The following is a 15,294-nucleotide window of genomic DNA, read 5'->3' as shown; positions in this document are numbered from 1 at the left end:
TTCAAAAGGCTGAAACCTGCTCTGTATAATTTTAAGAGCTAGGAGAGACAGGCATTGAAATTATGTTACCCCGAGTAATTAGATGTTGCAGATATTAAGCTATGATAATACAACATTTCAGTGTTACTTTGATTAATGTGGCAGAAGATTTTTTTCAAATTACTCTGGTGTTCCATTGTATAGCATTTTCCCCTTTTCTCTTTTGCAGCTGATATTTCTGATTTCTTTCTGTCAGAAACAGCAGCCTAAAGAGTATACTGAGTAGTACTATAGTGCCCCAGGCTGCTAGAGAACTGTGTGAGGAAAAAACCTCTCTCTGATGATTTATTCCTATCAATTCTTAAGAGAACAATGGTGCTCTTTTCAAGGGCTGTCTTCTACCCTTCCTTTCTTGGGGCTAGGTTTGTGCAGTCCTTACTCACACTGATGAGTACCTGTTCACATGAGTAGCCTCTCAAAATAGTGGCATAGGGAACAGTGACCCTGGGATGCTATTCAAATTCTCAAAACAATTAGATGCACACAGCACCTTCTACACAGATGCTCCTGCAGTGCAGAGAAAGTGTAGTTATGCCAGGCAGAGCTCATTCACATTATTTAGTGCAGGGACTGCGGTATAGTGGATACAAAAGGCAGCAATGCCTGGGGAGAGCTTTGCATGACAGCAGCGTAATCACACACCATGGGCAGTAGTCCTCACTCCAGTTGAGGGACTCACCATAAAAAGTATACCCAGAGGGGTTAAGGATAAAGGAGGAATACAAAGGCAACAGCAAGTGTCTCAGAGGTATGGTAGAAGGAACTCCATGGCAGCTAGAAAATCATTCTGTCCATTGCAGTGAGGCAAATCCACTCCCTCAAGCATCTGACTTCTCAAAGTGTAGCTCACCCTGACTTGTCATATCAGACATGGACTTGGACAGTGTCCTCAATATGACAAATGCCATGGTTCATACTCCAGCTGTAGATTTTACTATTCCTGCTGTAAGTATCTAACAACAATGAATGGAAGTACTCCAGCATGTACAGACAAGGTGTTGTGCTTGATGCAGTTTTTGGTCAATGTGATGTGACCCCCCTTTGTGCCTCTGTTTTCACCAACAATTCCATGCAGGACAGACTGGGGGATGGCAGTGCAGAAGGAATCCTGCTTTCTCACAAGAGGAAGTGTATGCCATGCTATGCAGATGTGGGGAAATATGGTGAGGATTTGTATAGTCATCCTTATTTCTTGCTGAGATGGTCTGTCACCATTTAACTGTCCCTGTGACTGTACCCTAACTGATCCCAGTGGTGTTCCTCAAACAGTGATGGCCTCTCACAAGTAGGCATACCACCAGGCTGTGGTCAGTAAAATGCTTAAATAAGCAGGTCCTGCAATTTTTTTCCCCCCTCTTAGCCTGCAGCATTGCTAATGCTAATGCCAAACAAATAAACTGCCACCCACTGGCTTGCAGTGGGTGCGCACACACACGGTAACTAACACGGCTGATCACAGTAAGGCAGCTGGTGTGAAGCAGTCACCTGCTGTAGTCACTCCGAGGTGCAGTTTCTGTTGCACACTACTGGGGCTGCACTAGCCCTTTGGGATGCAGTGACCCCCTTTGAAAATGATCTGCTGGATAAGTTTCCAAAGGCACACTCCTATTATCCCCTTCTGGGAGGTGCAACCCACTAGTGTCTGAGTTGCCTGTTATTACTAGTGGAAGTGGCTGATTTAGCAGTGCAAACATTTTGAAAATTCATGTCTCCGTAGGGTGCACACTTGGTTACAGATCTGGGCACATCAGTTTGACAAACTATACCTCGGGGGAGTGCCCTGTAACCCCCATATTTCTCATTTATATAAAATTGTGATCTTGCATATAAAGCATGCCATGTAAGGTATCAGGGGAAAGGTTATTATCTGCTGAGAGTCACTCTTTTATCTAAATAGGTATATAAATAGTGCATGTGAAATAACGAGATTGTGTTGTATGGCTGCCAGTAAAACATGCAGTAAGTTGGGGAATCGACCAGATAATAGTTCCACAAAGACAACAGAAAGAAAAGTAACCAATGCCTGGGTAGGTGTCAAACCACCATCAGCTGCCATTGTCCAGCAGGGGAGCTACAATTCAGTGACTCATCTGCACAAGGCCACTCCAGGGGCATTGCTCAACCTTGCCTGGGGACTCAACAATGCCCACCAGACATGCCTGGATTTGTGTTCTCCAAGCACATGGACTAAGGGTATAAAACAGAACACCGTGGGCCCATGCTTTGCCTTTTCTCCTGCCCCTCTCCTTTGCTACAGATAACAAGGACACTCAGAAGACTGAAGACTCCAACAGAGGAGACTTGCCCAGGTTTCAAGGGTGAAACCTGTTGTGATGGGTTCTTCCCCCCTTTGGGGTGCCACCTGGAACTGGGGTATCACTGAGCCCACCTGATCCACCAGCCTGGGTTCCCTTAACACTATACTGTTATGCAGCCTGTCAAGCCCTTCCCCAGGCTTCAGACTGCACTTTACCAGTACACATACAGGTAGGGACACACCTATCTGCAGCTATACACACAGATGCTGAGATCAGCTCTGCATGGGAAGGCTCAGCTAAGGAATGGCCCAGTTAATGAAATGCACCCCCACTCTGGAGTGTAAAACCAAAATTATACCATCTTGCACTGCACAGAGAACTGTACAGCATAAGCTCAAGAAATTCACCCCCTCCCTCAACGTGGAGAGGAATATACACAGCTTTTTGCCCCAAGTTATGATTTCCAGACACACTGGTTTTAGACAAAACAAACGCAAGTTTATTAACTACAAAAGATAGATTTGAAGTGATTATAAGGGATAGCAAACAGATCAAAGCAGATTACCTAGCAAACAGAACATATATGCAATCTAAGCTTAATATACTAAAGAAACTGTAGCAAATTCTCACCCTAAATGTTGTTTTAGGCAGACTGCAGAGAATCTTGAAGGCAAGCTGCATTTGCTTGCAGCTATATCTTTCACAGGCCAGACAACCCTTTAGCCTGGGCTCAGCCCTTCTCCCCTAGTCTTTTTGTTCTCAGGCGTTTCCAGCAGTCCTCTTTCTTGGGTGGGGAGTCAATGAAGAATGCATCACAATGATGTCACTCCCCTGCTTTAGTTTTTGCATATGGCGGGAATCCTTTGTCTCCCAATTTGATCCCCAGTTGGTGGAAAAACACTAGTATTATCATGCAGTCCAGTACCAGGTGACTTGGTCCCATGTCCCTGCAGCCATAACTCAGACACTGTTTGCACCATCCCCAGGAAGGCTTTTTGGTGGGTGATTAGCAACTTCTAAGACCTATTGTTCTCCCTAATGGCCCTTCCCAGCGAGCCATCGAGACTGATTGCATTCTGTCTAGTGGATGTTCCCCAGGTGTAAACACCTTTGTAATAGATGTATAGACAATATTCCTAGCTTCAGATACAAAAATGATACATGCATACAAATAGGATAATCAATCATAACCTTTTCAATGATATCTCACATGACCTATCTTGTATAAAATACATCATAGTTAGGCCATAATATCTCATAATAGCTCTATGAAGAATACAGGGGCTGTGGTCAGATGTTGGCTGCGTGTGTGTTCATTCAGTGTGCTGTCCCAGCTAGCAGAGATAGCATACCTCAATTAAACTGCCCAATAAATCCACAGACTTGGTTTTCAGTGAAGGCACCTGGCCTGGTTTATTTTTGACGAAGCATGGTAATAGCACCTGGCAGACTGAGGATACTAAGACATGTATGCTTGTGACAATGGACGCAGCTCAGTCAGTGGTGGGACTTCTACTGCTCCCTAGGCTGGCCAAAGATACTCCCTCTGAGATACATCTTTATACCCCAGTTCAAACAAGTTAGTACTACCCCTTCGACATAGTTAGTTACTGCCTCTGACATCACTAGTTATCACTGATCATCTTGTTGTACATGTTGGTTCAATAAAAACATCTCTATTACGTACTGTCATCCTGACCATATCTTTTAGGAGGGGTCAGTGTGTTCCAGTTATCTTTGGGGAATGTTTTTGTACCATCCTTGATATCGGGATGTTCTGGTACCACTTGATATCAGGGCGTGTTTGCGTGAGCACTCTGTGACTAGCACTTCTTAGGAATGTGCATTTCTACAATATCAGTCCTGTTCTTGCCAAATTCTGTCCTGCCTCAGACTAGGCCTCTAATACAAGGGCTTATGTCTCAGGCTCTCTTCCTATTCTGGGGCATAGTGTCACACCTGTGTATTCTGAACTGCAATATCCAGTGGGGTGAGAGAAACTGCTTAATCTTGAAGTTGCCCCGTCTAATAGGGTTGAGAATTTAGACTGTGTGCTTATATATTTTCTTTTCTTTTGGTAACCACTCTGACTTTTTGCGTATCACTTATAATTGCCTAAAATCTATCTTTTGTCATCAGTAAACTTGTTTTACTGTTTATCTTTACCAGTGAGTTTGCCTGAAGTGCCTGGTAAATCTGCTCGGGTTTACAAAGGCTAGTCCTATGTCCACTTTCCATTGATGAAGTGGTGAACCAATTAAATTTGCACTGCTTATCTTGAGCAGTGCAAGATGGTATATCCCTGACGTACAGTGCTGGGATGTGGGGGGATTTAGCTGGTGCCTTTCTCTGTGTGATTCATGAGTGGCTCTGGGAGCATTTATGAAATCTGGCTGGGTGTGGGACACATGCAGTTGTGCTGATAACAGCGCCTGGAGGCATTGTGAGAGACAGCCCAGGTTGGAGAGTTAAGGGGGCACAGCAGTCCCACGGTTCCAGGCTGCACCCCAGGGATCCTGTCAAACCAGATGCTTCCAACCTCTCAAACTCCCAGATTCATGCCAGTGAAATTAGTATCATGCTATGGACATGCATTTGCTAACAAGTCTCAAACACGTGCATTGGTACTCAGTCCAAAAATAATCAATGCAGATATTTACAGAGAAGCAGAAACAGAGCCTTAAACTGAGACCTTCATCTGGCAAATCAATAATCCAGACTAAATTATGACCCTAACGTATGAGAGGAAAATATAAAATTGCCACATACACACACACTAGCATAATAAGCAAATGTTAATTGATGTGCTTTAATTGTGATAGTTCCTGGGAGATTTGCAATGAGCAAGGCTTTACTGTATGGGCACATACAGCATATGCTGGAACATCTAGGAAGAGTCATCATGTCTAAAGTACTTTCTACCATCTGCTAGAAAGACTGAAATATTGAAAGGTTTTTTTCCTCTACTTTCTCTGACTCCTCATATATACAACTGACTTCATTCTTGCCATTTATGACCCATTAATATTTTGTGTAGTTTGTCTCTTATATATTTTATGCTACTGAATTACATTATAGTAATGGGTACAGAAAGAACAAAAGATAAATAACTTTCCAGACTGACAGCCAGCCTTATGGATTCATTGCCTTACACCCACGTTTTGTGCTGTAGTTCAAGGATAGAAATTGCTGTTTACTGAAACAGATGTCAGTCATTTAAAGTTTTTCATTTTTAGGCTGTCTCACCAAGTCAGGCACAGCTAAAGCTGGAGGACTCTCACAGCTACTGGCGCAACTTTGGGCGGCGCATTTGTGGGTTCCATTCTCACTCCTCTTGAGGGCAATTTGATCCTTGGCATAGCTCAAGAAAGCCCCACAGCTGCTCTAGACTAACCACAGCTTTCAGTAGCTACAAAGGGCCATCCACCTTGATGGAGAAAAGCTGTATTCTAGTTATGCACCATTTCCACCTCCAACCCAATAACCACCCTGGCTCTGCTTTGCTGGGGGCTGCTGGGACGATGGCACAGAAAGTGTCTATGGCATTGGGGACACCCTAACAGTGGGAGAAGATCCAGGTGCTTTCTAGTTCCTTCACACCACAGGAACGGCACAAAGGAACTGGCTTGGAGCTGAGGGTTATGGCCACGGACAGTTCTGAACTAGCTTACATCACTCCCTTTGGTCATCACAAAGTGCAGCATTGATGGCTCTAAGGGCAGTTAAGTCTAGGTCTCCTATGCCAGAAGAGGGTTATTGTAACTATACTGGGCCTTTCAGAAGGGGAGACAGAGTTTGGTAAGGGTTCTATGAAGGACTTGGAAAAACTACGAAAGTGAACAAAAATATTTGTTTTGGTTTTAAAAACTGAAAAAGGGCAGATTACCACTTACCATGTCACGTAGAAATCACCTTCAGGGAAAGGGTGAGTCACTGTCAGAGAGACTAACGTAATATGTTGACCCTAAAGCAAGAGGTTGCATATTAGTTCCTCTGTGAACATGGGGGAAAATCTACAGTGGCTCTGTTTGCCACAGGCTTAAATCCAGAGGCTTTCTTTTGGGTATATGGAAAAAAGTAATAAAAGGTGTGACTGACAGTGAACACATTCGCTATTCACTGGGGAAAGCAAGCTCCTGTATAGTTTTTCCATGTTCATAGTTCTTCTACTGAGGAGAGACAAGGGTTCATAAAGTATCAAAAAAATGAAGTGCTATAGTATTTTTCCCATTTCTATGTTAAAGACAGCCAAAACAACTTTAATGACATTTGTACACAGACAAATCTGATGAGAAATTGTATGCCGAGTCTGTGCGTAGAATGAATATCTACACCTCACTTATAAATGCTTGGGGAAAATAGAAACAAAACCAGGATTTGTAATGGAAATGCTGTCACTACATAGTTATGGCTGTGTCACTAGCAGAAGCTGTTTTAAAAAAAAAGTTAAAAGGTTTAGGAACTAAAGTAAAATGAAATAAGTTGTACAGTTACTAACTTTCTTAATTGTTTAAATGTACCTACATAATGATATTAATAAATGTTACCCAAAAAAATCAGACTTCAGTAATGCTAAGTAGTATGATAGAATAAAGAAAGCTTTTTTTGTATCAATGTCAATCTGTTTACCATTACAAGGCTTGAGAGGCATATAAAATGAAGTCTGACTGACTGGTAAAGGGCTGCACAAAATTTGTAACATTCAGTAAATAGTTTGTCATTGATATTTTAAAACAGAATAGACAGCATGCAACATCCTATTTACTTTCAAGAATGAACAATTATATTATGAACATAAAAAAGTGACTAATTATAACATTGTGTGACATTTTGAAGCTAAGAGCTTCAATGGTTATAACCAGATTCTGACAAAGAAAAATATGCCTTATGGGCATCCCTAAGTTAAAACATCCTCAGAGAAGAAAAGTAATTAAAAACAGTCAAGGACATCACCAAAACAAGGTAACAGGAACAGAAACATGATACTAGTGGGGTTTGGTTTTTACTATTAAAATATAAAAAACTAAGAAGAAACAAAAAAATTGTTATTCCCCTCCCAAAAAATGTTTTGAATTTGTATGCAGTGTTTTTGTAGCTATGTCAGTCCCAGGATATTAGAGAAACAAGGTGAGTGAGGTAATATTTTTTATTGGACTAAATTCTGTTGGCAAGAGAAACAAGCTGGGCCAATAAAAGATATTACTTCACACACTCTGTCTCTGTTCAGAGTTTGTAATTTATCTCTTGTATAGCTAATATCCTTCTAGATTGAGGGATAGTTTCAGACATTCGATCAAAACAGTTATATATATCAGCACAGCTGTATATTGACACATACAATGTCCCATTTAAATGGGAAGTTCAAAGTTTCTGAAACTGAGCATACATTTTTCATGTGCCTCTATTTGCACATATAAAACTAAATTAGTAATAATTGGAATTGAACATTTTACATGTGTATGTCATGTACTCAAATTCTGTTCTACTGTGTGTGCACAAAACTGCCTGTTTTCATGCTTCTGGGTGGGCATGCAAAACTGCACATGCAGTTTGAGGCCATATTTCAAACTATGTCCCTGAAAGTTTACAGACTGCCTATTTGTAAGATTGGAGAGTTATTGAGGCTCTGTAAAAAGGTTTCTAATGACAAAAAAAATATGTATAGAAAGATGAGATTTAAACTGGTATAAAAAGGATCAGCTTATTAAAACTGAGAAGTGCCTATTAATGTTTCCAAAGAGGGAAAAATGCAGAAGTTCTTATTTTCATCATTTTATTCTATAAATGTAAGCAAATGATCTATAGTGTACCTTTTATGTCCCTTACCTCACCCCATATATTGACTCAAAGGAGAAGCACTGAATCAAAGTGAGCCATGGAAAACAGAAAAACACTACATGCCTTATTTATAATTCTCTCTGTAGATGGATTATATCCCAGATCATTTTTGCCATTACCTTGTTTCTAGCAGTTTATTGTGGTAGGTTTAATTTTGTTTTTCTTTTCATTCAACAGGCTGAGGCAAATGGTCCAGCAAATCCTTTTATTAGTTCAAGTGCAAATGCTCCATCATCTCCCAGGACCTTAATCTCCTGCCAGTATGTGGGCTGGAGAGTTGCCAGTGTACTCTCCCAGGTCTTCTTACCACCCATTGGTCCCAACATCCCTCTGCCAAGAAAACCTAAGCAGAAGCTATCTCCTATGCAACATCAGCACTCAGAGCAGTGTGAGGTGGAGAAAAGAATTGCACTTCCTTCTCTAAGGTATTTGTTTCCTACATATAAACCTCTGTCCCTGCCCCTTCACATACTCTATTTATTCTTCCTTTTATAAGGGATATATAGATCCCAAGTTAATGACATTTATATTTTTACAACACTCCCTAGTCCCCTGAATTCAGCATCTGAAAAGGTTCAGCAAAGTATATTTTGAGTAAAATTAGTCTGGACCATGTCTAATTTTTATGCTGAAAGACTTGTGTGCTTTGCATTGCAGTCACTTGGCTGTATGTCATCTCAGCGTGGTGCATTATCAAGTTTAAGAATAAGGTCTTTTTAAAAAGGAAAAATTTTGCACACCAAAGTCATATAATTAAAGACTTTCTGAAGTTATTTTAAGAACATGAGAATGGCCATACTGCATCAGACCAAAGGTCCATCTAGCCAAGTATCCTGTCTTCCCACAGTGGCCAATACCAGGTGCCCCAGAGGGAATGAACAGAACAGGTAATCAAGTGATCCATGCCCTGTTAGCCTCTGTTTGCCAAAATGGGTAAGGACACCATCCCTGCCCATCCTGGCTAATAGCCACTGATGGACCTATCCTCTATGAACGTATCTATTTCTTTTTTGAACCCTGTTATAGTCTTGGCCTTCATAACATCCTCTGGTAAGGAGTTCCACAGGTTGACTGTGTTGTGTCCAGAAATACTTCCATTTGTTTGTTTTAAACCTGCTGCCTAGTAATTTCATTTGGTGACCCCTAGTTCTTGTATTATGAGAAGGGGTAAATAACACTTCCTTATTTACTTTCTCCACATCAGTCATGATTTTATAGACTTCAATCGTATTCCCCCCTTACTCATGTCTTTTCCAGGTTGAAAAGTCCCAGTCTTATTAACCTCTCCTCTTACGGAAGCCATTCCATACCCCTAATCATTTTTGTTGCCCTTTTCTGTACCTTTTCCAATTTCCATATATCTTTTTTGATATGGGGCAACCACATCTGGAAGCTGTATTCAAGATGTGGGTGTACCATGGATTTATATAGAAGCAATAGGATATTTTCTGTCTTATTATCTATCCCTTTCTTAATGATTCCCAGCATTGTTCGCTTTTTTGACTGCTGCTGCACACTGAATGGATGTTTTCAGACAACTATCCCCAATGACTCAAAGATCTCTTTCTTGAGTGGTAATAGCTAATTTAGACCCCATCATTTTATTTATTTATATATTATATAGTTGGGATTACATTTTACCATAAGCTTTACTTTGCATTTATCAACATAGGATTTCATCTGCCATTTTGTTGCCCAGAGATCCTTTCGTAGCTCTTCACAGTCTGCCTGGGACTTAACTATCTTGAGTAATTTTTTTTTCATCTGTAGATGTTGCCACCTCACTGTTTAACCCTTTTTCCAGATTATTTATGAATAGGATACAGAGGGACCTAGACAAATTGGAGGATTGGGCCAAAAGAAATCTGATGAGGTTCAATAAGGATAAGTGCAGGGTCCTGCACTTAGGACGGAAGAACCCAATGCACCGCTACAGACTAGGGACCGAATGGCTAGGCAGCAGTTCTGCGGAAAAGGACCTAGGGGTGACAGTGGACGAGAAGCTGGCTATGAGTCAGCAGTGTGCCCTTGTTGCCAAGAAGGCCAATGGCATTTTGGGATGTATAAGTAGGGGCATTGCCAGCAGATCGAGGGACGTGATCGTTCCCCTCTATTCGACATTGGTGAGGCCTCATCTGGAGTACTGTGTCCAGTTTGGGCCCCACACTACATGAAGGATGTGGATAAATTGGAGAGAGTCCAGCGAAGGGCAACAAAAATGATTAGGGGTCTGGAACACATGACTTATGAGGAGAGGCTGAGGGAACTGGGATTGTTTAGTCTGCAGAAGAGAAGAATGAGGGGGGATTTGATAGCTACTTTCAACTACCTGAGAGGTGGTTCCAGAGAGGATGGTTCTAGACTATTTTCAGTGGTAGAAGAGGACAGGACAAGGAGTAATGGTCTCAAGTTGCAGTGGGGGAGGTTTAGGTTGGATATTAGGAAAAACTTTTTCACTGGAAGGGTGGTGAAACACTGGAATGTGTTACCTAGGGAGGTGGTAGAATCTCCTTCCTTAGGAGTTTTTAAGGTCAGGCTTGACAAAGCCCTGGCTGGGATGATTTAGTTGGGGATTGGTCCTGCTTTGAGCAGGGGGTTGGACTAGATGACCTCCTGAGGTCTCTTCCAACCCTGATATTCTATGATTCTATGTTGAATAGGACTGGTCCCAGTACAGACCCCTGGGGACACCATTATTTACCTCTCTTCATTCTGAAAACTGACTATTTATTCCTACCCTTTGTTTCCTATATTTTAACCAGTTACCAATCCATGAGAGCATCTTCCCTCTTATCCCATGACAGCTTACTTTGCTTAAGAGCCTTTGGTGAGGGACCTTGTCAAAGGCTTTCTGAAAATCTAAGTACACTAGATCCACTGGATCCCCCTTGTCCACATGTTTGTTGACCCCCTCAAATAATTCTAGTAAATTGTGAGGCATGATTTTCCTTTATAAAAAACATGTTGACTCTTCCCCAACAAATTATGTTCATCTATGTGTCTGACAGTTCTGTTCTTTACTATAGTTTCAACCAGTTTTCCTGGAACTGAAGTCAGGCTTGCCAGCCTGTAATTGCTGGGATCACCTCTGGAGCCCTTTTAAAAATTGGCATCACATTAGCTATCCTCCAGTCATTTGGTACAGAAGCTGATTTAAATGATACGTTACAGACTACAGTTAGTAGTTCTGCCATTTCACATTCGAGTTCCTTCAGAACTCTTGGGTGAATACCATCTCATCCTGGTGACTTATTACTGTTTAGTTTATCAATTTGTTCCAAAACCTCCTCTGACACCTCAATCTGGGACAGTTCCTCAGAGTTGTCACCTAAAAAGAAAGATTCCCAAACCTGAGCCACCCTCATATCCTCGTCTGTGAAGACTGATGCAAAGAATTCATTTAGTTCCTCCACTGAGTTCTCCTTTAGCATCTTGATCCTCCAGTGGCCCCACTGGTTGTTTAGCAGGCTTCCGGCTTCTGATGTACTTAATTTTTTTTTTTTTTTGGTATTACTTTTTGAAGGACAAAGTTCCTTTTGAATCAGGTGATATAGCAACCCAGTTTTCAGGAAGGTATCCAATAATCAAAATAAAACAAGATCACTCAGGACTGTACACTGATTTAAATGAACTCTTTTTGGTCCAGTCCTGTCATCCTGCCACATATGAAAGTAACACCAAGGATCTCACTTATATTAGTAAACATGTATTTTATTCCAGGAGGAAATGAAATGTCAAGCCACAAATTTAAAAGATGAAGTGCATGGGCAAAATACCAATATTATACTACTAATCCTGGTACAAAAAGAGTTACAAAAATTATCAAATGTTTCAGTTGTATATATGGTAGTGTATGTGAAAGGACTGTGCAATATGATCAGTGTACATATCATAATTTTCTTTACTTGTTTGTGCTGTACAGATTTTTTCTGTGCCATACTCCATTTCTCATTTTATCTTTGAATTGCTATAGTGTGTAAGGTTAGTTAATATTTTCAGCCCTTGAAGGGGGAAGGCATTATATAATTGCTATTATGTAATTAAGAAGTTACTTTCACTTAGAACAACTTAGCGTTAAAATAGAAAGCATGTCCACGGTCAGTATGAAACATCACTTTCTGACTCAAAGGAATTAAATATCTATACAACTTCACTTCAGACTAGCATAGTAAAGGTCATACTCTAATGACTAAAGGATATTAAAAAAAAAAAAAAACCCCACAATGTTCTTTCAGCTACAAATAATCCTGACAAGCTAGGCCTTTTGAAGGATGGTAAATTCTTAGAAACCAACGCATAGCAATGGTGAAAATATCCTCAGAGGAGACAGCTACATATAAACATGTGACAGCTTCTGGCAATAAATAAAGCATGACTTTTCCCACATGTATCAAAGGAAAAATGTGTCAGATCTGAATTGAAGTATGACTACTGTCTGTTGCCTAAAGAAGAAGGAATGTAATCCAGAAATTCTTGATGCTAGTTTTTGAAGTCATGCACTGCTGATTCAAGATCCAGAAAACAATTCATAACAATTACAGTAATTCAGGTTCTGAAAGCAATATGTAGCCTGCTAGGCTTACTGAGCAGAGACAAGTTTGTGGAAATGGATTTTCAGACCCTCATGACCTAGATTTGCGGTCTTCTGGAAGCCAATAATATCCCTAGTAAAAGTGCTTGAACCTTCTCTTCGAAGCCTAAAACTATGTGATGCTCAACATGTGCAAGTTAAATTAGGCCTCTGTCAACTTTTGCCTACAGCCCTCTTCAACAATTGGCTCATTTTGGCTGGCACCCTCAGCCGCCACCCTTCTCAACTCGAGCAAATAGGCCTCAGAGCTGCTCTAAATTGTGTCTTTCTGCAACATTTCTCCCACCTCAAGAGACCTTTCAGGCTCACAGGGATCACTGGAGTACAGTGATGCTCTCGACGTGCCCCTTTTCTCTCAGACATGCTCCGACATATCTCCTCCATCTGGCAGCAGGCCATAGGGTGGCCACCTGCTTACTCCCCTTATACTAGGAGAATCCCCATGTAGCCAGTGATGCTGCAGCAGTGTAAAGGAGCTGGGAGGGAGAGTCAGGGGCAAGGGAAGCCAATAGAGCCATGCCAGTTTACACCAGCTGAAGATCTGGGCCAATATTCTTACTGCAATAGGAACTCCATGTCCAACTCACTACAACCAACTGATTTAAAAATCTTCTTTTCAGCTGCTTCAAAATATTATGCATGGGAGAACCCAAGGGAAAGGAAATTACAGATATGAAATGAGATGGGATTGCAGCACCTTCATGGCCTGTGACCTGCCTCTCAGTGAAGTGAAAAGCAAGTTAATTACTGATTTAAAAACAAAAAACAAACCAACCCCCACACTGAGTCATGCCACAGACTAAGTACAGCAGCAGGGCTCTGACAAAAAGAGAGTGATAAACTGTGATGCATTTCACATACTGCAAAATGCTAGAAACCTAATTGCTGAGACACTACATACTTGATTTTCTATTGTATCTGAGAACCAGTTGGAACTCTTTGATCTTTAGTCATCATCCAGCACTGGTGTAAGAAAGCAGCAGGTTAACTACTCTACCAAACCCCCGACTTCCTTCCTATCCTGGCCCTTACCCACACCAATATACTGCTTCCCTCTCCTTATACTGGAGCCACATCCACCAGCCTCCCACCAGTGTGGAGTTCCTCTGTGAAGAAAGAAATCTCCATTAGCTATCTCTGGCCACTTTGCCCTGCTTACAGTGACATTAGCAGACCAGAGGAAGCAGGGCCATAGCTATTTCCATGTTCATAGCTGCCCAATATCTACTCTATCTTGAAAGAAGGGTGAAGGTATATTGTCAATCCTGGTTACGCATCAGAGTGTTTGTCTAGACTTTGCCGATGTGGTTTGCAGTCTTCTTAATCATTCTGGATCTTTCACTGCTTTTGGATTCTCAGGTGACAGCTGAGCAACACAAGTGCAATTTTCATCTATGGTTATCCCGGTGTGCTGTTGTTCCTCCTCAACACAGACCTCCTCACAGAGGTCTGTGCCTTTATAACCTCAAGGCTAGAGTACTACCATGCACTCTGCTTAGAGCAACCCTTGAAAAGGACAAACTCATACAGCTACTCCCCTGGAGTGTAGCAAACATTTGAGGGCATAACAATAGCCCTCAGTGATCTGCGCTAGATATTCAGTAGCAGGTGGAGGTGTCAGTTAAAACCAAAGTGGTCTGTGACCCAGCTATCTGAGATACCATCTCTTCCCTTATATCCTGCTCTGGGAGTAAGGATCTGCCAGATCACTCCCACAGCCAGTTCCAGTCAGAGCATTATGAGGGACCTACTCAGGCTAGCAGTCCATCTGAACCTGCTCAGCAAACATCATGGAACAGCACAAGCTCTTTGTTTAGGCAGGCTTTTCATTGGACTTTATAATAAGGAATGTGGTTTATAAACAAGCAGCTGTGCTGTTAGTCTGTTGATTGGTTATTGAGTGTTTTTACTGATGTATAGCACCTAGTGGCTTTAGAGACAGATGACACTATATATTTCTAAACAAATAAATAGGTATGTTGAGTAGCCGCTTTCAGCCTTTAGTTCCAGTCAAAGGTTATTTATTGCGTAAACTCTTCTCAGTTACCATGCTGGCCTGTGTTAGGTGTGATAAGAAAACTCATTCAGAATTTAACAGCCAAAGAGAGGCACATGGAAGTCAAAAAGGAGCAGCTAGAGGTCCATAGTTATGCTTGTATTTGCTGAAGTTTAAATAGAGAAACAGTAGAGCCAGATGTGTGTGCATCCCTCCTCTGCCCCAGCCCCACCAGTCAGTACAAGTTCTGCTGACCTGATAATGTGCAGAAATGTGTATTTTTATAGCTTTGTTTTTCCAAACAAAGAAAAAATCGTGCCAGCAGTGGATACTAATTTTGACAGACTGCCTCACTGTGTTAGCATCTGAAAAAAACAGTATTAAAAAAAGTCAGATGGAAAAGGTTTAATGCAAACCGTTTTCCTTTCTGGCCAGGCAATAAACACATTTGCTCCATTTTCTAGCTATTTCTACAGCAGGGTTCTCAGACTTTTGTACTGGTGACCCCTTTCACACAGCAAGCCTCTGAGTATGACACCCCTTATAAATTAAAAACCCTATTTAACATTATA

General features: G+C 41.4%; 1 protein-coding gene across 1 annotated transcript in view; it reads left to right on the top strand.

Moving 5' to 3' along the window:
* TMEM232 (transmembrane protein 232) overlaps nt 1–15,294 on the top strand; it is a 128,144-nt gene that overhangs the window by 82,117 nt on the left and 30,733 nt on the right. Inside the window, exon 12 of the mRNA XM_074952940.1 lies at nt 8,313–8,560. Within this exon, the coding sequence (XP_074809041.1) occupies nt 8,313–8,560 (248 nt within the window). The remainder of the gene's footprint in view (nt 1–8,312; nt 8,561–15,294) is intronic.

Source organism: Natator depressus, chromosome 5, assembly GCF_965152275.1.
Source record: "Natator depressus isolate rNatDep1 chromosome 5, rNatDep2.hap1, whole genome shotgun sequence".
NCBI lineage: Eukaryota > Metazoa > Chordata > Testudines > Cheloniidae > Natator > Natator depressus.
Note: the sequence above shows the minus strand (reverse complement) of the source record. Positions and strands in the feature narration are given on the sequence as shown.